The sequence below is a fragment of the Sodiomyces alcalophilus genome (genome assembly GCF_042370955.1).
Source record: "Sodiomyces alcalophilus JCM 7366 unplaced genomic scaffold ACRALscaffold_1, whole genome shotgun sequence".
In the NCBI taxonomy this organism is placed as follows: Eukaryota; Fungi; Ascomycota; class Sordariomycetes; order Glomerellales; family Plectosphaerellaceae; genus Sodiomyces; species Sodiomyces alcalophilus.
Genome location: NW_027263532.1, coordinates 10,276,683 through 10,302,536, shown reverse-complemented (window position 1 = coordinate 10,302,536; position 25,854 = coordinate 10,276,683). Strand labels below are relative to the sequence as shown.

Sequence of the window (25,854 nt, the reverse complement as noted above, 5' to 3'; positions counted from 1 at the left end):
TTAAAAGAAATAGGAATTTTTCCTAAAACTATAGGTTTCTAAGTATAGTATCTTTTATATAATATAGTAAGTGCGCACTATTATTATAGGATATTAAATCCTTATAGTCCGGTTTTAATGGTTCTAAAGGTATTTAGACTTCTAGCCTGGTACTTTGGCTACTATTATTATTAGCCGGGCTATAGTTAATATTATTATTATTATTATTATTATTATTATTATTATTATTATTATTATTATTATTATTATTATTATTATTATTATTATTATTATTATTATTATTATTATTATTATTATTATTATTATTATTATTATTATTATTATTATTATTATTATTAAAAGCTAGAACTTTATAGCCCGCTGCCCGTAGACTCTTTCGTCTATTATTATTATCCTCTTCTTTAGGTTGAATAGACTTAACAGAACGTTTCGAAACGGGCGAAGGAATATTTTATAAAAATTAACCGGTATTTTCACTAAAAGTGATTCCTTTATTATACTTAACGGGTTGATAAGGCCCGCGGTTAGAAACCTGATTATTATATGCCTGAGTATTAATATAAGGAGGGAGGTTATTATTATATTCGTTTTTAGGCGTATAGTTATTATTATAGCTATCTAAAAAAGAGTAAAGAAACTGATTTTCTAAGATATAAACGTCTCGAAACTAACCAGTCTTTCTGGTCACTGGGTTATAAACCTTATAGTTATAGTCGTTAAAACCTATTAAAGCACCTCGAAGTGCTCTTATATCTAGTTTCTTTATATTCGGGTCGTTGTTTTTATAATAAACAATAGAACCCTAAACCCGTATATTATTAATATTAGGTTTCTGACCTTATAAAAGCTTATAGGGACTCTTATATTTAAGAGCTGAATTAGGTGATCTGTTATATATATAAACAGCTAAGAGAACAGCTTTATCCTAAAGGTATCGAGGCAGCCCTGAGTGGAAAAGAAGAGCTCTGCTACGCACCACTATCCTATACTATACTGGCACTAAAGCCCGTATAACGCTGAATTAGTGCTAGCACTATACCGGCACTAAAGCCAGTATAGCGCTAGATTAGTGCTAGCACTATACCGGCGCTAAAGCCCGTATAGCGCTGGATTAGTGCTAGTATTATACCGGCGCTAAAGCCCGTATAGCGCTGGATAGGTGCTAGCATTATACTAGCGCTAAAGCCCGTATAGCGCTAGAATGGTGCTAGTACTAGCTAAGTCCTAGATAGACCGAGGTTTCCCCGTGGCTATATAGAGCGGGAACCTCGCCCTCCTTTAGATAATCTATCCTATTTACATATTATTTACTGCACCCTAAGGTTACCTAACTCAAATCCTCTCGTAGATCCTATAGTACTGGCTGGCCAGAGATATGTACGGTTAGTGCATGTCAAGCTCGAACCTTTTCTATTATAGTTCTTATAACTCTTTTAACAGAGCCTTAAGCTTTATGAGTGTACGTTGGTTTTATATTATGCTTTACACCTATAAAGAGGCGTTAAAAAGAGGCGTTATTGAATTCTTTTCCACCATCTATATCTACTTCTTTAATAAAGAAGTGATATTTATTATTATTATTATTTTCCACCTAAGCTTTCTACTCTTTTATAGCTATAACTACCGTCGTTTCAGACTTATCAAAGAGCAGTTATGCCTATAGGAACCGGGTGGAACGGTCTAGTATAAACAAAATCCAACGGTTTTTATTATAAGAAAGAGGTTCGATCGGTCCGCAAAGATCCAAATAAACCTTTTCTAAGTAGGAAAAGTCTTTATCTTTATTAACTAAATCTTTATTCGTAAGTATAATAGATTTGCTTCTCTTATAGGTATCATAGCTCTATATTTTAGTTAACTCTTCATTAGTTATATTATAATCCTTTTAAAGAGTATTAGTATAAAGACTTTTCAAAGCAACAGGGTTAATATAACCCATCCTATTATACCATAGCGTTATGTTTTTAGTTATAAAGGTAGTCTTTCGACGGTTATTATAGTCTCTCTGTTTATAAAGCTCTTCTTAAGGTTAAAGAGGTTAAGGTTTCTTTATTATATTATTTCCTTATTAAGGTTTAACTAACCCCTTTCCTTGTTTATTTAGTTTCTTTAAAACCTATTCTTTAAACCTTTAAAACCTCTTTATTCTAGTTAAGTCTCCTAGCTGTGTCTTTAGTATTTTCCTTATATTTATTATATTTATTTTTAGAGACTTAGCCCCCCGGTACGACAATGCTCGTGCTATAGCCTAGTATAGCCCGTTATAAGGCAGAGCCGTTATATAAAGAAAGAGGGGCTCTTTATTATTAAATAATAAGAGCTTTTTGTTTCTAGTAAGACCGCGAGCTTCACTATTAAGCCGAGAAAGACTAATAACATTCGTGCCTATTTCCGGTATATAAAGGCACTCTTTTAAAAGCAGAAGCTTTCCAGTATCCCTGAATTTTATAACGCAGTCTCCTTCACCTTATATCTTCATTTCCTTTACCTAACTCTAATAAATAGTTCTCCTTTTAGAATTATAAGTAAAAAAGAGTCTTTTATTTATAATAATATACGCCATAGCCCCGCTATCTATATAGAAATTCAGATCCAATTTAATACTATTTTCTGCTTATATTTTATAAATCTTTTCCGCTCACTAATCTATATTAAGGTTAGTATTTTTATTCTCTTTATTATTAACTTTAGAAGAGATAATAAATACCTGATCCATATCTATTAAATCCTATATAAAAGGATTAGGACGGTCTAGAAGAGGAAACGGGGGAGGGAGGATATCTTTAAAAATAACGCCGGCCTCTTCGTTTTTATTATCGTCTTCCTATTCTTTTTCCTTTTCCTGCGGTTAATCCTGCGGTTAATTCTGCTAATTTATAATTATATTAACCATAGTAGACTCGTGGTTCTCCTCTTCTAAAGACGTATCTAAGGCGTGCTGTTACTTAGCCTTCAGTATAAGGTTTATTATACGTTTCTCTTTTCCAGAGAGACGCGTATTTCCTCCTCCTTTCTTTTCCTTATCCTTTTAAGAGGACTAGGATTTATTTACCCTATTCTGGGTATTTTTCCTTAATCCTAAATTATCCTTTATTACCCAGTTCTTAGGTGCTTTTTTAGGATAGAGGAAATAGTAATTATTCGGCGTATAGCCAGGCTTCTTATAGTTCTTATAGAATAAACCCTTAGTCTTTTTCTAGGGTTTTTTACTATCATTCTTTTATAATTTCGAACCTTATATAAGGAGGGTATTCGACGGGTAATTAACCTTTTATGAAGCGTCTATTAATTCCGCTATTAATTTATCTAGTATTTTATTATTATTATTATTATTCTCTTACTCCGCTATCCTAACTAGTCTAGGAGCCCGGCTTAGGCTATACGGTCCTTCTTAGATGGTTATAGCGGGGAAAAACCCGTTCGGGTAGAAGAACCCCTATACTCTCCTTATTAGGATCGGTGCCGCGTCGGGGCCTCGACGGCCCCGGTAGTGGCTTAATACGTATCTAGATTATACCTTTAGTCTAGTGGCTAATAGGAAGGTAGTAGGCTAGGGGTTTTAAGTTAGCCTAGGACGCGGCACCCTATATAGGGGGCCGAAAGAGGTCCGTGGCGGCTCCGCGCTCTAGGAATCCTCCCTATATCGGGGTAGCCGGTTTATTTATACCTTCCTTTTAGGCGGGGGATTTAGCAGGGGCTCCTGCCTTTATTATATATGCCTGCCGAATTCGGTAGCCTCCTATAATTATAGTTAGGTTAATAGAAAACTTTAAGGGCCTCCGCCCTTCTTCTTGTTTTCCCTCCTTTAACCCTCCTATCGCGATATCGTAGGTTTCTTATTAAGCCGCCTGCCCCCCTACTCCTACCTTTATTCCCGGCTCCGTGCCGTAGTTACTAATAAAGCGTTTAATAGGTTATGGATAGGCCGGGTCTTTATTTCCGTTTTTTTATAGTGGCGTTAATTTATAAGTAGTAGCGTAGTAACGCGGGTAAGGAGTTAACGGCTTTAGGGCGGGCTAATAGGGTAGGCTATAGTTAGTTAAAGTAATAGTTAAAATAATTATTAGCCCGGAGTTATTAATATAAGTTCGAGTAGGTGCCGCGGGGGGGCGTATTAGATCTAAGCTTAGTATTAATAGCTTCCTAGATACCGCCTAAGAAGAAATAGTCTAAGAAAAAGGGTAATACCTGCTATTATAAGGCTAGAGCCGCGCGAGTGCTGCTATGGGTTTTCCTGGAGGTGCCTTTAGGGTACCGGAGTAATACCGCTAGGTGGCTGTCTTTAACTTTAATTAGATACCTTAGATATATTAAGCGCCTCGGGGGCGAAAAGCCCGAAGACGTGGAAGTATATACTAATACTACTAGAAAGGGAGCCGTATATTATTAGTATGCTAATAGTCGGCGGACTTATAAGGATATAAGTTAGTCTTATAGTAGTGTTTTAGTAGTACCGGGGCGGTAATAGCGGGTTCTAATATCTAGAGTAGGTTCTAGTTATAGCTTTAAAGTATTAGTAGCGTGTCCTTAAACGTTATTAAGAGTATATAGCGGCTATCGGTAAAGGCGGTAACGGAGTGGTTATAAGTTAAGGCCTTAGGGGTACTAAAGCTATACCGTGCTAACTTAGAATAAGCTTAGGGTCGGCTTATAGCGGCGGTAGTATCCTTTAAGCGCGGCGCTAGGCGTGCTTACCCCGCCGGCCGCCGCTATAATGGCGATACTATACTGGCTAGCCTAGAACGCCGATTAAATTAGTTAGAGGGAATAATCGCTATCCTATTAAAGGTGGCCGTATATATTTTTATAGTCCCTTTATAGTAGAGTAAAGCTAATATAACGGGATAGGGTTATAAGTATAATACTAATAGCGATAGGGCTACTAAGAGTAAGAGTAAAGAGGAGGGTACCGGAAATAAGGCAGAGTAGAGAGTAGAGGCCGTTATAGTATATCCTTTTAATACCGCCGGGGCCCTGGTATATAGGGCCCCTAAGTAAATATAAAAGTCTAGGTTAGGTGCTGTCTTTGTTACGTGTACGCTATACCGGGCCGGTCCCGCTACGGGGTCTTTAATATATAGTTCCTTATAATTTCTAGAGTAAGACGGAAGTCGTTTAAATAGCCGAGTTATAGAAACTATTTTATAATTACTTTTGCTTTTTTAGGGTGGTTTAGGGCGTTAAAAAGGTCTCCCCTAGTCGAGATCGGCCTTCCTACGGCGCTATAGAGGTCCTTTCGCGATTCTAGAGTGATATTATAGCACTATAAGATAATATATTTAGCTATCTCCGCCCCCCTATCGCTATAGGGGCACCGGGCAGTAGTAAAGCCGGGGACCCTTACTTTAAAGAGGAAGGCTTTAAGGCCTAGTTTCTCGGAGCGGATCTAGGTAAGGATAGAGCTTTACGGCTTTAGGAGGCCTTTATATCTTTAAAGATCTCTTTTATAAGGGTTTTAATCCGGTACCGCTATGGTATAGGTGGGGTTCCGTGTAGACCCTAAGTCTCGCCACCTTTTCTTCTACTCTTTTTAAAGGGCGGTGTCCGGGTTAGAATTATTTACTTAGTTTTAGGCGGTAAAGGATTAAGCGGGCTAGGTAAGTACTTACTAGGTAGCGTAGCTACGCCTCGGTACCGCTAGTACTCTTATAACGGCTTAAGCGCTAGCTAGGATAAGTCCCTTAGTTCTAGTATTTTAGTAGTTAAGAGCTTTTTTAGCTATAAGGCGGGTAAGATATAGGTTAAGGGGGGGATAAACGTCTTATTTTCTAGGATCCGGATCGGCGTGGCTTTATAGGCTCCCGTAATAGTCCTAAGGCACTTATTCTAGGCCGAGCTTAATACTATAGCGAGGCCGCGGTAGGGTCCGTTAGTGATTCTATAGAAGATAGGGGCATAGTAGGAGATAGCTAGGCGGATTATAGCGGTATAGAGGCGTTAGGCGTTAGTAAAGCTATAGCCCTAGGCTACCGCGGCGAGCCGGGTTAGGGCGTAATTCTATATCGCTAGTTTACTCTAGATCTCCTTCTTATATTATAAGAAGTTTAGTTTCCGGTCTAGCTATACTCTAAGGAACCTGGCCTTTACCGAGGCCGGGACCGGGATGGTGCCGAGGTAGAGGGGTAACGGGGATAAGGAGTAGGATTTTATAAAGGGTATAAAAACGTATTTCGAGGGCTCGAATTAGAGGCTACTCGCCTAGGACTAAGCCTTATATATCCGCTAGGCGGAGGCGAGTCGGTACCGTGTTTAGGCCTTTAAGCGGCTAAAAGCGATAATATTCGTATTATTAGTAAAGCCGATAATAGTGGTTCTTGTGGTGTATTCGAGTTTTTCGTATAGAGTAGAGATATATAGGATAAAAAGGATTAAGGAGACCGGAGACCCTTATAGTATGCCGGTATAAAGGGGCCGCGGGGTTATTATCTAGCTATTAAAGAGGAGGTAGACTATCCGGTCTTAAAGGAAACTATTAGTTAGCTAGACGGCCTAGTCTAGGAATCCCTTATATTTAAGGGACTCGAGAAATCTAGCGTAGGGGATAGTATCGAAGGCCCCGTGTATATCTAGCTAAAGTATCGCGGGGGTGCCGCCTAGGGCCTAGGCGGCCCTAACGGCCTTTATCGTATACTAGACGGCCGTCTCTATACTGCGCCTAGGTCTATTCCCTATCTAGCCGTCGGGGAGTAGCCGGTATTCCTCCGTTATAGCCGCGAAGCGGTCCGCTATAATACCTTTAAGTAATTTTCCGATCGTATTAAGGAGGGAGATCGGTCTCTAGCCCCTAGCTATCTTATAGTCGCCTTATAGGCGGCCTTCCTTTTAGATAATTATAATAGTAGCGGTATAGTAATAGCATAGGAAGTAACTTAGGGTTAAATAGGCTAAGAGGATTATAGCTAGGATTTAGTATAAGACCGGGCTATAGGCCTTTAGGAGGCCTATAAGGAAGCCGTCTAGGCCGGGGGCGGCCTATAGTTTAGTCCGGCGGAGGCGGCCCTAGATATCCGCCGTAATAGTAGTCCGGTTTATATCCTACCTAGAGGGGTACTCCTAGCCTAGGGGCCTAGGGTCCGAGTCTCTAGGGGGGGGGGGGGGAAACTTAGCGTATAGGATATCTGCCTTCTATTATAGGATATCGTAGGGTTGCCCTGGTCGCGGTATAGCGGGGGTATAGTAGGGGGTCTAGGTGGTTAGTATCCCTTAGTTCGGGCCTATCTTTAGAGCCTTTAGAGGAGCCCGTTATTCGCTTAGGTCGAGTAAAGGAGGTAGCGCTAGTGCTGCCTTTTCGTTACCGCTATAGCTTTATTACGGCGGAGCTTAGCTTACCTATACTCTTCCTACCTATTCCGTGATTTCCTCGCTATATATCGCTTATATATTTTACGCGCCTCTTAGGTTAGGGATATTAGTTTATCGGTTTATTATAAGTAAGGTAGGCGGCCAGGGGGGCCGGGTCGGCGTCGCGGGGCTATCTAATCGGTAATAATAATAAGGTTATATATTAACTAGTTAAGGGCCTTATCGATATTAGAGGGCGTTATTAGGGGGCCTAGTTATATTAGGATCCCGGGGGCTGCCTAGTAGGTAAGGGAGGGTACGAATTCCTTCTAGACCTAGTAAGGGTAGTTAGGGGGCCGTAGCAGGGCCGTGTTAGTAAGGCGGTCTATACTAAGGTAAATAGTCGCGGTTTAGGAGAGGTGGTCCGATCCGATAACCTTATTATCTATACCGTTATAGCTATAGCGGAGCCCCTAGGACGCCTAGATAAGGTTAATAGTGCTTAGCCGCTAGCCTAGCCTATACTAGGTAGTTATCCCGGGGGGGGGGGTAACTAGGTTAAGGTTCTAGCGGGTAGTTAGCTTAAGAAGGGTGCTAGACTTAGGATAGAATCTAGGGTAGCTGGCCTAAAGGGGATAGTAGAGGTTAAAGTCTCCGAGGAGGATATAGCGGCCCCGGGGCAGGGCCCTTATAAGATTTATAGTTAAAGGGGTATACTATAGGGTAAAGGCGGATTAATAGTTCTTAGAGTAAATTAATTAGATCGTGACGGCTTTGTCGCTTATACCGAAGGTGACTATATAAGAGTCCCGGTAGGCTCGCTATATTTATATACTCGGGGGGTGTTATTTAAAAATATAAAGCAGGGCTCTGCCACCTCCTTAGATTAGGAGGTACGGAGCCTTACTTAGGGCTTTAGGTCCCTTTGTGAAAGGGTTAAGCCCTGGCTCTTAGATAGCTATTATATCGTACTCGGTGCGGGCCCGTAGCGGAAGCTCCGCTTAGGCCTATTTAGCTCCTATATTCTATATTAGGACACGGAGTTTTATTATTTAGAGGGGAGGGGGTTTAAGGTCGATCTAGCTAGTATAGCCTCCTAGGTATCTTATATCGGAGTCGGGTCGGTCCTATAGGGGATAAGGAAGGGCTTTAGGGGTCTAGAAGCCGGGGGGTGTTTATAGGGTCTTTTTAGCGGGTGGCCGGGGCCGCGGCGGATAAGGGCGGCCTATAATAGGGTAGGGGAGGGGGAGGGTAAGGGATAGCGGAGGCAGGATTATTAATACGCCGCCTTAGACTACCTCGAGATATTAAATTCTTTTACCCGGTATTTATATACTTCCTAGGCTCTCGCGGCTTTTTATTTTCTAACTTAATAGGCGTTATCGAAGGCTTTATAGTTCCTATTATAGGTAGCGTATCTCCGGGTAGCTTTTGGGGCTAACGCTAAGCAGTTCTTAAAGCTATCCTGGTAGGTAGACTCGGGTTTAGTATAATAGCGGCACCGCTTTTTTACCTTTAGGTACTAGGCGGCCCTATACCCGAATTATAGGTAGATATAGCACCGTAAAAGGTTTATATCCGGGTTATAAGGCTTATATGGGAAACTGCTACCTTTAAAGAGGAGACTATTCTATATAAGGCTTTCCGCGCCTTCTGGTATAATAGTCTTAATAAGTAGTATCGCTACCTTACTAGTACTATATTAGGGGAGCCGGGTCCTTACTTAGTATATTTTTATATTAGGGTTAGAGGTGTATAAGGATTATAGGAGCTTATTTTCGGTTAGTAGGCCTAGAATTAAGCGGGGGATTATTTTTACTAGGACTAAGTAGGTTCGGGTAGCTATTTTAGCTTTAGCGCTAAAGGCCTATTTAATTTAATAGTCGGCGAAGGTAGACTATTATTACGCCTTTCCGGTAAAGGTTAGGTATATATCACTACTAGGTAGCCTTTAAGCCGCCGCGGTGTTATCGTGGCTAGCGGCCGTGTTTATAACTTAGATAATCTCTTTAGGCGTATAGGCTAGGAGTGCTTAGTCTAGCTAGTCTCCGTGTTTAATAATTAGTTCTTTATAGTATTAGGCTAGAATTATTTTAGGGGGGGCTAGGTCCTATAGGGGTGCTATAGTAGGCGGCGATACGGCTATTATGGCCTAGGTTAGCTTTATTCCTTTTTAGAGTTTTTCCCTAATCGTGCTCCGAATAGTGGCGTGGAGGTATATAATTAGGGCCGTTATAATGCTCTAGCTATTAAGGCAGTATAGCTTAATAAGCTCCTTTATTAGCTCTATGACCTAATTAATTATATTCCTATTAGCTAATAGACTTCGGATTAACGTTTTAACTTATTAGATTTTTGTTCTAGGGGCCCGTGGAGCCCCCGTATCGGCCTTAGTTCGGTTATTTACGGTATTATACTGATTCGGGCGGTAGAAGTCGAGTAGTGGTCGTTATTAGTGGGGGCGGTTTATAGAATTTTTAGGTGGTTAGCTGGTCGCTACCACCCCTTTTATTATATCTGCCCCCGTGTCCACACTACGGCTTCTACTCGGTGCTATCACGGCGTAGAGGAGGGAGTTAGGTTCCTTCTCTAGTTGGTTTCGTCGTTTTTACTTGAGTTACGCGTCCGGTGGCTCGAATCCTATCCGTTTTTTAACTTAATTTATCTAGTATATAATTAGTAATATCGTGACGGAGAGCTTAAGTTATTTACCCTATTATAGATTCGTACCTCTCGTCGAGACTATTAAGAATCCAGGTAAAGACCACCTTATCAGAAAAGGATATACCTCTTTAATTCAAGGTAAGCAGTCTCTTTTATATTTTATATAAATACGCTTCGAGATTAGGGAATTCTAAAGGCGAGAGGTTAAAAAAAAGAAGTTAGGACGATATAGTCGGCCTAGAATCCCTTTGCTTTATATAAATCCTTTAGTTTATCCTATACTTTAAAAGCTTCGTTTATTCCTTAAACCTGGGTTAAGGGACCGTCTAAAAGAGCAGAGAGTATATCTCTAGCTGCCTTTAGAGACTCCTCCTTCTATTTTATAGAAGGATTTACTGGAAGGGGCTTTATAACGTCTTTAATATATTTTCCTTTATAAGCGAAGTAAGCGTATATTCCTATAGTCTAGTTTTAATAGTCTATACTGCCCTAGAGCTTCCGGACTAAAATTTCTTTGCCAGTCTCTTATTAGGCTACTTTTAAGTAGCAGAACGATATTTTTCATTATTTATTTAAATTAGAATTAACTAAGTTATTTAACGATTTATTTTTATTATATTTATTCGTTTTCTTTTATTCCTTTTTTTTATTACGTTATCGGTAAAGGATAGAAATAAAGAATACTAAGCTAAAGGTCTGATTCTGATTAGCCTAGCTTTAAAAAGTGGATCTAAAAGTGGATCTAAACAGTAAAGCTATTTATAGATCTCGTAGCGCGAAGAAAAGCGATGCTCGTACTAAGCGAATAATAGGATTTCCATAGGCGGACTTTTTACTAAAAGCTTATATACCACGTTACGATATCCTGTTATTATAGGCAGCGCGGTAGGTTAAGTGGCTTAATTAATCTAGCTGTTATTCGTGGAGCTATAATAACCATAAAAGCAGCTACGTTTAATCTATGTATTCGTTATCCTTTTTTTTTAAAAAAAAAGTCCCTTTATAAATAAAGGAATAGTATATCCGATCGTAATAAAGAGTCTTATTCCGATCGTATAGTTCTTCCGGAATAGGAATAAAGAGCTGGCCTTTTAGCATAACTCTTAGCGACCGTATTAGGAAGAATAAAGAGCTTTAAACCGTGGTATCGGAATAAACGGTTCGATTCGATTAGCTGTTTTCGGGAGATAAAGGGATTTTGTACGGTCGGAGATAAAGATCTACGACCGGAGAAGGATAAAGGGATAGCCTAAAAAGGCAGGTAAGAGTCTTTTTAGTAATTTTGCGTGGCCTAAAAAGGGGGGAGTCTTTTTAGTATTTCGAGTAGAATAATAGGGTAAAAAAGAGTAGATTTCCTTCTTTACTAACCCGGGCTTATAACCTATTAATAAATTAGGCTACGAGTAGTAGGCTATACGCGCGGAAAAGAGGAAAATCAAGCAAATAGCTATTGAATTCGTAGGTCCGTAGGATTACTGCTTATTTTATGAACGTGTAATTATATATAAAGAACTAACTTCTAGGATTTCTTCCTGGATCCGGGGCGAGCAAAAGACCCCGGAAGATTAGGTGGCGACTGTTACGTTAACAGCCTACGCGACGGTTATCACGCCACGTTATTAGCTTAAGTAATAACCAAGATATCGTATTTATAATACCTAGTGTATTTATATAATATATATTATAAGCCAAGTATATATACACGTATAATACGTATAGTATTATAGTATAGATTAAGCTGGTTATCAAGTAGACATCTAGTTATATAGCTATAACCATATACTGTTTATTTTGACTTAGATATTATACTTATGATTATTATGATTATTACTTATTATAAGTATAATATCAACAGAAACTAATCTCTATACAGCCAAAGCCTATAAACTAATCTATATAAATATATATATATATATTCTAGCTATACTAGGCTAAGGCTATTATAGGTTAACGATAGTTAACGTTATGGTTACGCTATAGGGACTCCTGCCTATAAGTACTAGTATTTATACGCCGCCTATTCGGTATTTACTATTCACTTAACCCTAAATAAGAAGGTAACACGAGCGCGTGTATAAGCAAGATCTTAGCCGTAAATACTATATACCTATACACGTTAGAGTCGGTAATCACGATTATATAATGTTAGTACTATACCCAGAAAATAAATATATCTATATACGGTATAGTATGATATACGAAACCTCCTATAAGTCAAAGACTCCCTAAGTCCCCCAGGGACTTCCCGAGTCCCCTAAGGACTTCCTGAGTCTTCCAGGGTCCTCCCGAGTCCCCCGGGACCCGAGGTGGACCCACGGACCCTTAGGTAGGCCCACGGACCTCCAGGTAGGCCCACGGACCTTTAGGAGGACCTATAGACCTTTAGGTGGACCCACGGACCTTTAGGACCTCGGGAGTAACCTAGGGACCTTTAGGACCTTCGGAGAAACCCACAGACCCTTACCTATACTTCGAGGGTCTAGATACCAAATCAGTAGCTGAATAAGCTATAGCAAAGGGTTATATATACTAGGCTGCCCGCCTCCCTTTTCCTTTCCTTTCTCTCTCTCTATATCTTACTTCTATAGTCTTTATAGTCTTCCACAATTTAAACTGCCTCTTTTCCTCTAGATCTTCCTCTTCCGTTCCATCTCTTCGTGACCGTTATAAAGGTTATAAGCCCGGAAAAGCAAAGGAATTTCTAAATCCCCTCTTTCTTCCACCTTTAAAGTCCTTTTCAGGCAACCTCTACCCTAAAAGCCACCTCTAAAGCCCTCTTTAGGCCACCCCCTTTTCCCCTTTTCCCCCTTTTCCCTTTTTTCCTTCTAAAAAAACGGAAAAATATTATAGCGGGACCCCGTTCCGAATAGTTAAGTCTTAGTATCTATACCCCCTGCATACTAGCTATACCGCCCCACTATACCCCTATAAAGGCTATAATATTACGTGCCTTATAAACCCTAGTCTCTAAAAAAGAAAAAAGCTAATCTCTTCTTCGTGATATATAAGAAACGGCTCCACTTTTTTAATATCCGTGAACTATACTACTGCGTAGCCCCACTTTTCCCCGCTTTAGACCCACTTTTCACCCCTATGTCCAACCCCTCGGGTAATCAGAACCAGAAATCAGGTATTTCCACTTCCCCCCTTCTAATACTAGCAAAAAGACCACCGTTTTAAAGCTAGGAAGATAACCAGCAAGGATTTTATCCCCACGGTCAAGAAACTATAAGGCAGCACCGATTTTCCTTTCTACAGGATGTCTATATATGCTTATTTTGCCTGTAAAGGGAAATTCCTAAATAAAATAACTAAACCTCTACAGAATCCCTCTTAAAAGCAGAAGGAAGACTCTCTAAAAGCTGCTAGTAAAATACTCTCCACCCTTTCTAAAGGACCCCTCGCCCAGGTTCAAGGTCTAGATACGGCCCACGAAGTCTAGGAAAAGCTAAAAGGCCTATACGAAAAGAAAGGCTTCTAAGCTAATTTTAATACCCTAGGGACCTTTTTTAATAATTCCCCCTCAGACTATAAAACCCTTAAATCCTTTCTATACAAGGTTTAAGAAAATCTGCTGGCTCTAGAAGGAAGGGAGATTTCCTTTCCTAATAAGGTGATTTACGCGTGGATTCTTAACGCCCTTAATAAGAGATACGACTCTATTACTAACCAGATCACCTAGTCCCTTTATTACGATATCCAGAGTTATATACTAAATAAAATCGTTACTAAATTAATAGACGCCTCCCGGAAAATAGAGCGTTCCCTAGTAAATAACACTCTCCTCGTTAAAGGGTCCAAAAAACCCTGGAAAAAGACTAAGGGACTGTTTTATAAGAACTATAAGAAACCCGGCCACGTCTCCTCCAACTACTATTTCCTCCACCCAGCCAAGGCTCCTAAAGGCTGGGTTATAAAGGAAAATACCGGAAAAAAGCAGAATCGGGTCTCCAAGAGTACTAAGTCCTCCTCCTCCTCCTCCTCCAGGGGCAGATCCAGGTCCCTAAATCCCTAGTATAAGAAAAGGGAGGACGCTATTATAGCTCTCTTAAAGAATCAACTGCTTTAGACGCTTATAAATAATAAGGATTCTATAAATATAATCCTTAAAAAGTAACTAGAAGAACCCGAAGAAGAAGAATAAGAAGAAGATAAATCGATCACGTTCGAAGATATCCTCCCGAACCCGGAAGCCGAGGATATAATGGACGTTAAAGAAGTAAATATAATAACCTAAAATCCCTAGAATACTCTAAATACTAACCTGAATATAGGTAGGATAGTTAAAAGGATTTTTAGAATTTAGGCAGAGAATAGGTTTAGTTTAGACTTAAATTTTTATATAGATAGCGGAGCTACCTCTTATATAATAGCAAATAAATCTCTTTTCTCTATATATAAAACCACTACTAGGCTCGCTAGCTAGGGTAAAGCAAATATAATAAAGATAATAGGTATAGGAAACTATATTATAAAGTTTAAAGATACTGGAAAAATACTGTTTCTAAAAGAGGGCCTTTATATTCCTAAACTAAGAACTAATATAATAAGTCTCCTAAACCTCGATAGCAAAATCAGAGGTTTATCTAGTAATAAACAGCTTATCCTTTTTAAAAATAAAATAGTAAAAGAGTCCCTTTATATATATATAAGAGCTAGACTCTTTAGAGGACTCTACTAGGCTATAGCTAGACCGGTTATCCTAAAAGGTGGGAATAAAGAAATCAATATAATAAAGGAAATCCTATAAAGCTTAGAATAAAGAATAAAGAAACAAAGAAATCAGAAAAATCCAGACCTATAGAAACAAAGAGACTAAAATAATAAGAAAAGAACCGTAAAAATAAAACAGACTATATAACTATGGTATAATAGAATAGGCTATATAAACCCCGTTGCCTTAAAAAACCTATATAACAATACCTCTCTTTTTAAGGACTTTAAAGTCTTAGAATAAGAAATCATAGATATAAATAGCTACGATGCTTACCGCCGTAGTAAGGCTATTATACTAGCTAATAAAGGCTCAGTTAATAAATACAAATACTTCTCTTACCTAGAAAAGATATATATGGATCTCTGCGGCCTAATAGAACCAATGACTTATAATAAGAACCGCTGGATTCTACTAATTATGGACCGTTCCACCCGGTTCCTCTGGGTAAAATTACTGCCTAATAAATCAGAAGCAACCGTCGTTCTAGCTATAAAAGAGTAGACAATACTAGTAGAACATAATAACTACGATATAAAAATAAAAGAAATAGATACGGATGGTGGTAAGGAGTTTATAAACGCCTCCTTTAAGCGCCTCTTCTAAGGCGTAAAATATAATATAAAACCACTATATACCCATAAAACTCAAGGCTTAATCGAACAAGCTATCAGAGCTATAACAGAAAAGGTTCGTAGCCTGCTTTTCCACTCAGGACTACCTCGATACCTGTAGGGAGATGCTGTATATTCAGCAGTATATATATATAACAGGACCCCGAATTCAGCTATAGGTTTTAAGACCCCTTTCGAGATGGTTGAAAAGAAGAAACCGAATATAAATAATATTCGGGTCTGGGGCTTTATAGCCTACTATAAAAACAACGACCCGAACCAGAAGAAACTAGATAGTAGAGCTATTCGTGGTGCCCTTATCGGTTTTAACGATTATAACTATAAGATATATAACCTAGTCTTAAGAAGGATCGGTTGGTTTAGAGACGTATATATACTAGAAAATCAGTTTATACACTCTTCTTTAGACCTAAATACTAGTAATATCTCTCTCTAAGAAGAACGGGTTTTTAACCTAGAGCCTTATTAGCTTCTAGAAAAATCTATATAATAACAGGTCTTAAAACGACCTTTTGAGTCTATCCAAACTAAAGAAGAAAATAATAATAACCTATAAAATAGACTAAGGAGTCCACGAGCAGTATCAGGCTACGATAACCCAGATATAAACACTTATCATAGAGCTGTATGCACCGGCCATTCTAGTATATAAGTTAAAATACCTTCGAGACCGAAGTTAGCTTTTAAAGACTATATATTAGTTGATAATGAAAATAATAAGCGCTTATTATACTTAATAGAAGATACTATACTCGGAAACCTATAGTTTCAAATAGAGCCGTACTACCTCTTAACTATAAACTCTCTATTAGAAACAGCTACCTATAAAAAGGCCATGCAAAGCTTAGATAAATCATAATGGATAGACGCTATGGTAGCAGAAATAACAGAACTAGAAAAAAGAAAGACCTAGGATTTAATAACTATAAAAGATACGCCCCTTAATAAAATAAAGGAAAAATACAACGTCCTAGGCGGATAATAGGTCTATAAAATAAAACTAAATAATAAAGGAGAACCAATAAAATACAAAGCAAGATGGGTTATATAAGGCTTTAATTAAGTACTCGGAATCGACTACTTAGAAACCTTCTCTATAACCTGTAGACCCGAAATATATAGACTTGCCTTCCTATTAGGCGTTTCCTTAGGCTGGAAATTCAGGCAGTTCGACGTAATAAACGCTTTCGTATATGCCGATATAGATACCCTGATATATACCGTTCAACCAACGGGTTTTGAAAAACAAGAAGGCAATAGTATAACTATCTATAAGCTAAATAAAGCTTTATACGGCCTGAAACAGAGCCCCAGACTCCAGTATAATTTCCTAGTTAAAATCTTCACTAACCTAGGTTATAAGGTCTCCGAGTTTAATAAAGGACTCTTTATATATTATAATAAAGGAGGCCGAGCTATATTCCTCTGCCACGTAGATGATATCGTGGTTATAAGTCCCTTAGATACTATAATAGATCACTTTTATAAAGAGATATCTAAGGATATTTCACTAAAAAACTTAGGTGAAGTACATACCTTTCTAGGCAATAAAATAAATATAAATACAACTAAAAAGACACTCTCTATAAGCCAACTGCCATATACGAATAAAATACTAGAAAGGTATAATAAACGAGCTCTTAAAAAGGTAGATACCCTATGTATTTATAAACAGGTCCTAATACTAAACCCTGAACAGGCGTTAAAAGAAGACATAAAGAAATATCAACAAGAGGTAGGAGCTTTACTATATCTAGCTCTTCACTCTAGGCCCGATATAACCTATACCGTTAATAAGTGTGCCCGATATATAAGTAACCCCTCGAAGGAACACTTTATAACACTAAATAGAGTCTGGGCCTATATAAACGCATATCCTAATATAGGTCTTCTATATAACTATAAAAGAGATAACCTACATATATACGGTTACTCAGACGCCAGCTTTTCAGATATTCTTAAAGATAGAACGTCTACCTCAGGATATATATACTACGTAGGAATAAATAATCCTATTAGCTAGACCTTATCGAAGCAGAAAGTCGTTGCTTTATTAATAACAGAAGCCGAATATATAGCTCTGACCGAAGCTCCAAAAGAAGGAATCTATATACATAATCTATATACTAAACTAACAGATAACCTTGATATAAAATTCAGTAATAATAAATCAAGGATTCCTACTATTCTTATAGACAGCGAGAGTACTAAAAAGGTCGCTAAAAACCCGGAATTTCATAAAAGAGTAAAGCATATCGATAGATAGTTTCACTTCTGTAGATAATAACTATAGGAAAATAATATAGGGGTAGTGTATATAAACACTAAATATAATATATCCGATATAATAACTAAAGGGTTACTAAAAGAGACTTATAATACACTCTGCGGCTATATGAACCTAGGTTATAAAGACGATATATTACCTGAATATAACCTACCACCTTATAAAGAAATAAAAGAACTTAAATACTAGGTTTTTTACTTATAGATAGGTTTTCCTAGGATAAAACTAAGAAGGGTTTTTTTAATTTTTCCCTATACTATAATAAAGACAGAGGTTTTCTTTTTTTTTTCCTCGCCTTAAAAATATATAGACTGTGAAAATAACTAGCTAAGCTGCACCTATTATATAGGAGTCAGCTTACGGGGGGGTGTTAGTACTATACCCAGAACATAAATATATCTATATACGGTATAGTACGATATACGAAACCTCCTGTAAGTCAAAGACTCCCTAAGTCCCCTAGGGACTTCCCGAGTCCCCTAAGGACTTCCTGAGTCCTCTAGGGTCCTCCCGAGTCCCCCAGGGACTTTCCGAGTCTTCTAGGGTCCTCCTGAGTCCCCTAGGGACTTCCTGAGTCCTCCAGGGTCCTCCCGAGTCCCCCGGGACCCCAGGTGGACCCACGGACCCTTAGGTAGGCCCACGGACCTTCAGGAGGACCCATAGACCTTCAGGTGGACCCACGGAGGTTCAGGACCTCCGGAGTAACCCAGGGACCTTCAGGACCTTCGGAGAAACCCACGGACCCTCACCTATACTTCGAGGGTCTGGATACCAAATCAGTAGCTGAATAAGCTATAGGAAAGGGTTATATATACCAGGCTACCCGCCTCCCTCTTCCTTTCCTTTCTCTCTCTTTATATCTTACTTCTGCAGTCTTTATAGTCTTCTATAATTCAAACTGCCTCTTTTCCTCTAGATCTTCCTCTTCCGTTCTATCTCTTCGTGACCGTTGTAAATATAATATATCATAAGGTCACGTAACTAGGGTAATAGGATTATATAATATATAATAAGGTTATATAACTAGGATATTAGGATTATATAATATATACTAAGGTTATATAACTAGGGTATTAGAATTTTAAACTATATAATAAGGTACCTAGTATAAGGATATTATATATTCTGAATACCTTAGGGTTAATAAATACAGAGGCAGAAACAGTAGCGATTTAGTGATTTAAGATATCTGGTTTTAGTTATAGAGATTAAGGCTCGTCGTGAGGTACAGGTACGCAACATATACGGCTAACATCTTGCTTATACACGCGGTCGCGTAGCCTTCTAAAAATAGATTAAGTGGACAGTAAATACCGAACAGGGGGCGTATAAATACCGGTACTCGGCAGAAACAGCAGTGATTTAGTGGCTTACGGCATATAGTCTTGGTTGCAGAGATTAAAGCTTGTCGTGAGTACGGGTACGCAGCATATACGGCTAAGATCTTACTTATACACGCGGTCGTATAACCTTCTAAAATAGATTAAGTGGATAGTAAATACTAAACAGGGGGCATATAAATACCGGTACTGCCTGCCTATAAGTACTATTATTTATAGCCGCCCTATCTAGTATTTATAACTCTCTCTATCCTTTTTCGGAAGGTTACGCGAGCCTGCGTAGTAGTCTGTATATGCTACTATCTTAGCTGTATATATCACGTACCGGTATATACCCTGGATCATAATAAATTTTTATAGTATTAAGATTACCGCTATTCACTATGACTTTTCTCTAATGCTCTATACTATAAAATCACTGCTATTTTTCGATTACTTTTATTATCTTTAAGTATCTTAGAATACCCGATATCCTTTACCTGTCCGAGGGCTAAAAAGAGGGTGGAAAAGAGTGGTAGAAAAGAGTAGTAGAAAAGAGTAGTAGAAAAGAGTAGTAGAAAAGAGTAGTGGAAAACAGGGCGGAATTTCTTTCTTATAAGGCCATATAATCAGTCACGTGACTAGTCACGTAACTAATAGCTACTAATATATACCCCTTAATATAATATAATACGGTGTATAATTAGTTATATAATTAGTTACGTGATTAGTTATATAACTGATTATATAACTAATTATATTACTAATTATATAGCTTTATAAGAAAAAAATTTCTGCCCTGTGTTCTACTACTCTTTTCTACTACTTTTTTCCACTACTCTTTTCCACTACTCTTTTTCACTACTCTTTTCCATCACTCTTTTCCACCACCCTCTTATACCTCTAGGTAGACGTTATATATTCGTAATCCCTAGAGGTTTATATATAGAAGGTTATTATAAGTAGTGAATTTATAGTTATAGATATCAGAGATAAGATTAGGTAAGAAAGTCTTATCCTGATATATACGTACCGGTACGCGATATCTGTAGCTAAGATAGCGGCGTATACAGACTACTACGCGGGCTCGCGTAACCTTCCAAAAGAGGATAGAGAGGGCTGCAAATACCAGACAGGGCAGCTGCAAATAGTGGTACTCCCGAGCTGGAATAAGTGGGCCTGGCTCGATAGCTTGGTCATAATTCTCAACCCAATTTTCCCCACGATGTTCAAGTCTCTCCTAACGGTTACTTTGTTCCGACACCCACCCCAATACATGGAAGAAGCACCAGGTGATCATTGCAGCCATCCTTCGAAACCTCTATTTCGTCCATCATGCGCACGACTCTTCGGCTCCTTGCCAATATCAGGCCCGCTCGCTATTTGGAGCCTGGCACGCCCACTGGCCTCACTGGTTTATGGACGCACAACAATCCACGGTCAGCGCTACTTTATATTTACAGCAACACCCTGGAAAAACTAAGATCTTTCCCCGAATCATCGCTCTACCGACAGTCAGTCGAGTCTCTTACAAAGCATCGCCTTGCCGTTGTTGAAAGCATCACCCCGCCGGGTTACGATGCGTGGAAAGTGGAGACCAATGAGTTATCTCGCATTCTGGACCTCAACCCCGAAGGTTTTCGTGTCTCCAGTGGACGTGTTGATGGCAGCGAGGCCAGTTTCATTAAACTGGGGAACAAAACATTTGTCGTACGGAAGGAACATGAAGAAGGCGATGTTCGGCTTGAAGAGTGGGATGGCGAGGCCGACGAAGGGCCCGGTGCCGAGGGCCTCCGCTCTCAAGAAGAGCGGGCTAACTTACTAGTCCTAGCTGAACGGAAGGACTTGAGAGACGCCTCTCCGTTGCAATGGAAAGAAGAGCCGCAGCTGACTGCCGACCAGTACGTGATGCACCCGACTGCTGAAATTCACTGAATAAAGATCTTGGAGGTGTATCGGAGCAGGCTAACCATGTCCAGGGTTTCTGAACTTGAGACCAGACTCGGTGCTGGTTTAATTGAGGAGGTCATTCAAGTCGCCGAAGGGGAGCTTCAGCTGGTTGATACGATGTTTAGAGCGAGGGTGTAAGTAAAAAGACCGACTCGTGGTTCCCAACGGTGATAAAACTATTGTCCTTGTGTTAATATGATAGCAGGTGGGAGGAACTGGACGAGAAGGCCCGTGACGACCAGTGGACTTATTCTGAGCGTGACTCTCAATAGCTTCGCTCCTCACAAGAAGATATGTATTGGTTGCGGCCAGGGGCAGGTTAGGATTGTATCGGTACAATGTGATTTGAGATTTCCATTCTCGAACCAAGAAGGGCTCCCATACAAGCAACATCCTCCAGCGAGAGCAGGGATTGTGGCCCGATTATATGTTGTCTTTCAGCCCAAGGTCGTATGTCGCTGTTATATTACAACGCCTGCTATTCCGACTTTACAAGTTGGTTATTCCGACTATACTACTTGGTCATTCCGACTGTAGTTCACTTATATAACGTAGACAAACCCTTCGGAATAGTAATATAGCGCGTCGCAACTACGGTCGTAAACCACTCTAACATGTTTTAATAAGTTGATTTTAGTGTTTTGATAATCTCAGTACATGTTACAGCTAATATAATTATATACACAGTACGATCAAAGTTTATAGAGGAGCGGGATTTAATAGACGAACCCATGTATACACGAACAACCAACCGGGATTCACCCTAAACCTGTACATTTTTCTAAAACAGACGCATAAGGTGGGGTGGTGCCTTACTTGTCGAGTCCATAGACCTGTGAACTACCTCGGATGAAGTTCTCGGGGACATGCGCGCGTCTACTAAGAGGGGAGCCTCTCGAAACCCAGTCACGCTGCGTTTGTTGTTGTTGGACTTGTGGCTGGGTTGGAACTCGGCACCGATGTTCCTCGCGCTTTAGTGCAGCGTTGTAGATGTCGGCTTTCCCAATTGCTTCCTTCAATATTATCTGAGCCTCATCATTCGCATCGTCGACCCTGATAACGACTTTGCCCGCAGAGTTGACATTAGCAAAGCGAGGCTCAACGTAACACTTGGCACCACCCGGAACCTCGGGGTCAAAGGTGGTAATACCAGCCACTCGGGCTTTGCCACTGCGGTATACTTTTCGATTGAAAGCGGAATCGCCCTGGGGTGTTTCGGTGATAAAGCCCGCCACACCGAGCTTGGCAGGGGCCGACAGTATCCTGGGAGCAACAATTCTAGCCAGCACTGGCGGAGGGAGGGCCTGAGGTCCGTAGAGAGGATGGTTGTCGGAATGGGCGTTGGAACGCAAGTACGAAAGGCCAGCCGACGGGTGAGTGATGGGGGGGCCACGTTCCGCATAGGGGTTAGGAGACCTGGACTCAATGCGGACGCCGTTAGACATATTGGCGATAGCACTGGGAGGGTTGACGGGTGCCAAATCGAGGAATTCGCCAATCAGGGCAAAAAGCGTAACCCTATCTGTTCGCAGTTCTCGGATATACTGGCCGAATTCCTTATCCATGATATCGTGAGGTTGGACCGGCCTCTGGGCCGCAACTCCTTTGTCAAGCGCTTCCTGTTGCTGTGCTGCGGTGATGTGGGAAGCCAAACGAGCTTTCAAGAAGTCACGGAACTCGCGTCTCTTGTTTCTGATAGTCGTATTCAAGTATTTCGTGAATTCACCCTCGGTCATGCCAGCCAGCCATGGTCCTCGGAACCTCCACCTCTTGTCGACACCGGTGGTGCCCTGCGCAAATTCCAGTGCGATGAAGTCGCTGTCTTCTTCGAAAACAGACGTCACACCTTGAGATACAATGCGGTATCGATTCGGGAGTGCAGGAGCCGTAATTGGCAGGCTAAGTTGTTGGAATTTCTGGAGGGTCAAGCTATGCTCCGAGGACGATGCATAGTCCGTCACATTCTCCACGGAATCAATGTACTTGATTCGAATGGAAGGCGTCGATGTTTTCCCTGTCGCTCGTAACGGAAGCGGGCGTTTCAGCCCCCAATCACCACTAGCTCTTGAGCTCTCCGTGGTGGTAATAGACAAATGGGTCGGAAAAGCCGATGTGCCGAATTGACCATCGCGTTCTCTTGAGGGTCCGACTGGTCCGGTTATAGGCTTGGGAATTGAGAACATGCGAGATGATCTCAAGAGAACCCCCCCGGGTGATAATCGAGCGGACATTGCCCGTTAAACGCTCAAGCATAAGCCACGCCGTCCTAATCAAGACTGTATATAGTAAGGAAGCGTGAAGATTTTGGTGTTCATGTTTTCCTCCACATGTAGCTATTTTCTCAACCGAGTCACGTCTTATTGGTCCAAGTATATGGCGCAAGCCACACCGTTAGGTGGCGTCAAGCCATAACGGCTCTGGCGTAGTGTGGCTGGAACACACACACGATATAGATTAGTTTGCAGGCTCCGGCTATAGAGATTAGCTTCAAACAATTATTATCATCACCGTTCCATATAAACTGCCTATAGATTAGTAGTAACTACTCGTTTTTTAACGATTTAACCGTCGGACCAAGGGAAAACGCACTATCGATTATAATTCCTAAAAAAACTATACGATAACGGACACGAGACCCTAAAACCCACCGCGTTAAATAAATAACAGATATAGCTAAATAATATACTCTAGGTCAAATAACTATTACGATACCACGCAGCTTAAGCTAAGTTCTATAACGAAATATACCCGGTTAACGTAATTATTTTATAATAGGTATTAGAATCAAAGAACGCGGAGGAGTTAACGCCGATCGATTAGGAAGACCTATATCCCTTAGACTGGCTTTAACGAGTCGCCCCCCGGCGTAAGGTAATTTCTATATTTCGTGATAGGGTAGTAAAATTTTACGACGTATACGACCGCGAGGCCTAATTAGATTTTATAAACGACCTAATAGCCCTATATAGGGTTATAGCCCTAAGTAAAGCGAACGATATAATCGAATTAGAGGAAAGTATTATCTATAGTCTAGAATCGATCCACCTATCTACCCCTCGTAATTAGTTCGGAAAACGTAAGCTACTACCCCTACCTTTAATAAATAATATTCGTAGCGTATTATCGATATCTATAGGATAATCCACGTTATATCTACTATTACCACCTATTCCCTTAATTGGCTTAGACTAATCCTATACCTTACTCTATATAAATATACCCCCCCTACTTAATTTACCCGAGATTAAATAAGCCAGAGCTATAGCTAATCGGGATAAAACACATAACTCTATGGAGGGTAACACGGATATATATTTAGCGAGACTAATTAATAACGCAGTTTAATATACACTAGCACCTATATACCAGGCAGTTTAATAGCTTTGGGAAAGAGTATAATAGAACGAAAGCGCTAACACGAGGGAACCCATAACGCTATTATCGGGTAACCAGCCAACGCTAGCCTAGCACTACTCGTAATAATAATAAGCCGGATTTAATATATAGGATAACGGAATAATTAACCAAAACTACTTATTTTACCCCTCATTTCAACTAGTGGACGTCGGTATATTTAACCTAGATATAAGGGATCTATAATAACTAGGTATTATTAAAGATAGCAAATCGATAATATACACGGACGTTTATATATTTATAGATCGACTTAAGGATTTAGTAAAGATATAAAAGGACCAGGTTTAATAGGTATAGACGCTCTGTTTATAAGGCTAAGCACTGGTATAGTATACGCGATGCCTTACCGAAGCCGATTAAGATTTACTAAGAGCCGGATTAATTAATAATATTTACGCTAAGCTTATCGAAAAGTTTAAAGTACTAACAGGTATAGTTATAGGAAGATAGCGCGACGGTAGATTTAGACTTAAGGATATCGTAGAAGGTAAATCCATTGACTTATACGTATAAAACATATTATAAGAGGCCTAAGCAGTATATATAGCGGAATAGGGCAGACTAGTATTTATTTACTTAATATTTAACCCCTAGAATAAGGCGATTATTAATAAGGGTACGGTTAGTCCGACTAGGGCACTTAGTTATTCCGACTAGGGCAGTACTAATAATACCTAGCGCTAGCCGCTACGACTTCTTTTTCTACCTAGATACCTATAGACACGTATTAAGCGTATCGTTGTTACGATAAATTAAGTGTATCGTTATTACGATTAATTAAGCGTATTATTAGTATCGTCGCTACGATTAATTAAGTATATTATCGGTATCGTCGCTACGGTTAATTAACGTATCGTCACTACGATTAATTAAGCGGATATCTTATAGTATATGAAAGTATTTAGGTATAAGCGGAACATGCGGCCGGGTGTTGTAGAAAGGCGAAGCCGTCACTATGCAGAACGGCTCAGGCAGTGTGATCTCGGACAAGTCTTCGACAACAGGTATGCTCAAGACCACGAAGTGCATATAACCAAAACAACACACACAACAAGGTGACCTTCAGAAAAGGTTCCTAGAGGTGCGCGCTGCTCTGATCAGGGCAACGTAGCTTGAACGAAGTGAATACAATGAACGTGGCAAAACTTGGGGTCAAAAGGATGATGATTGTGTAGGATGATGAGCATCCTCTGTGTCCGGGTGGTGTCGCCACGTATATATAATGTACAAGACAAATGAAAAAGCGCGCGTCTTATGACGTCACGTGACGTCCCAACGACATGGCACTGGGTCTCCGATCCACCCCTCTACAGTATCACCTGCTATCACTATAGGACCCTAGTCGGAATAACTAAGTGCCCTAGTCGGACTAACCGTACCCTATTAATAAACCCTAGACTAATATAATACTTAACGAATAGTTCTAACACGTCGAGGATTAGGAAGCAGTATTATAAGCGCTAGCAGAACACATTTACTAACAAGTCAGGAACCTCTAAATATAAGGCGGGCCCTAATATAGTATACCCTAATATAACCGGATATTTAATACTATAAATAATTACCCCCGGAGCTACGATACACGCG

The 25,854-nt window shown here is 39.9% G+C and overlaps 3 protein-coding genes across 3 annotated transcripts; 1 reads left to right on the top strand and 2 right to left on the bottom strand.

The window, feature by feature from the left end:
- Positions 1 to 20,235: 20,235 nt before the first annotated feature.
- ACRALDRAFT_2093603 (uncharacterized protein) lies at positions 20,236 to 21,122 on the top strand (the record flags this gene model as incomplete). The annotated part of the gene is made up of 3 exons (XM_071022632.1): positions 20,236 to 20,801; positions 20,880 to 20,984; positions 21,056 to 21,122. 3 exons carry the CDS (start codon positions 20,236 to 20,238, stop codon positions 21,120 to 21,122), a joined length of 738 nt encoding a protein of 245 aa, XP_070880274.1.
- Positions 21,123 to 21,662: 540 nt separating this feature from the next.
- Positions 21,663 to 23,081, bottom strand: ACRALDRAFT_2096202 (mitochondrial 37S ribosomal protein bS1m; the record flags this gene model as incomplete). Its single annotated transcript, XM_071022771.1, has 1 exon — positions 21,663 to 23,081. The coding sequence occupies one exon, from the start codon at positions 23,079 to 23,081 to the stop codon at positions 21,663 to 21,665; it is 1,419 nt and encodes a 472-aa protein (XP_070880273.1).
- Positions 23,082 to 23,161: 80 nt separating this feature from the next.
- ACRALDRAFT_204699 (uncharacterized protein) lies at positions 23,162 to 25,549 on the bottom strand (the record flags this gene model as incomplete). Its single annotated transcript, XM_071021525.1, has 7 exons — positions 23,162 to 23,190; positions 23,240 to 23,281; positions 25,186 to 25,220; positions 25,256 to 25,276; positions 25,320 to 25,342; positions 25,386 to 25,457; positions 25,532 to 25,549. 7 exons carry the CDS (start codon positions 25,547 to 25,549, stop codon positions 23,162 to 23,164), a joined length of 240 nt encoding a protein of 79 aa, XP_070880272.1.
- Positions 25,550 to 25,854: the final 305 nt, after the last annotated feature.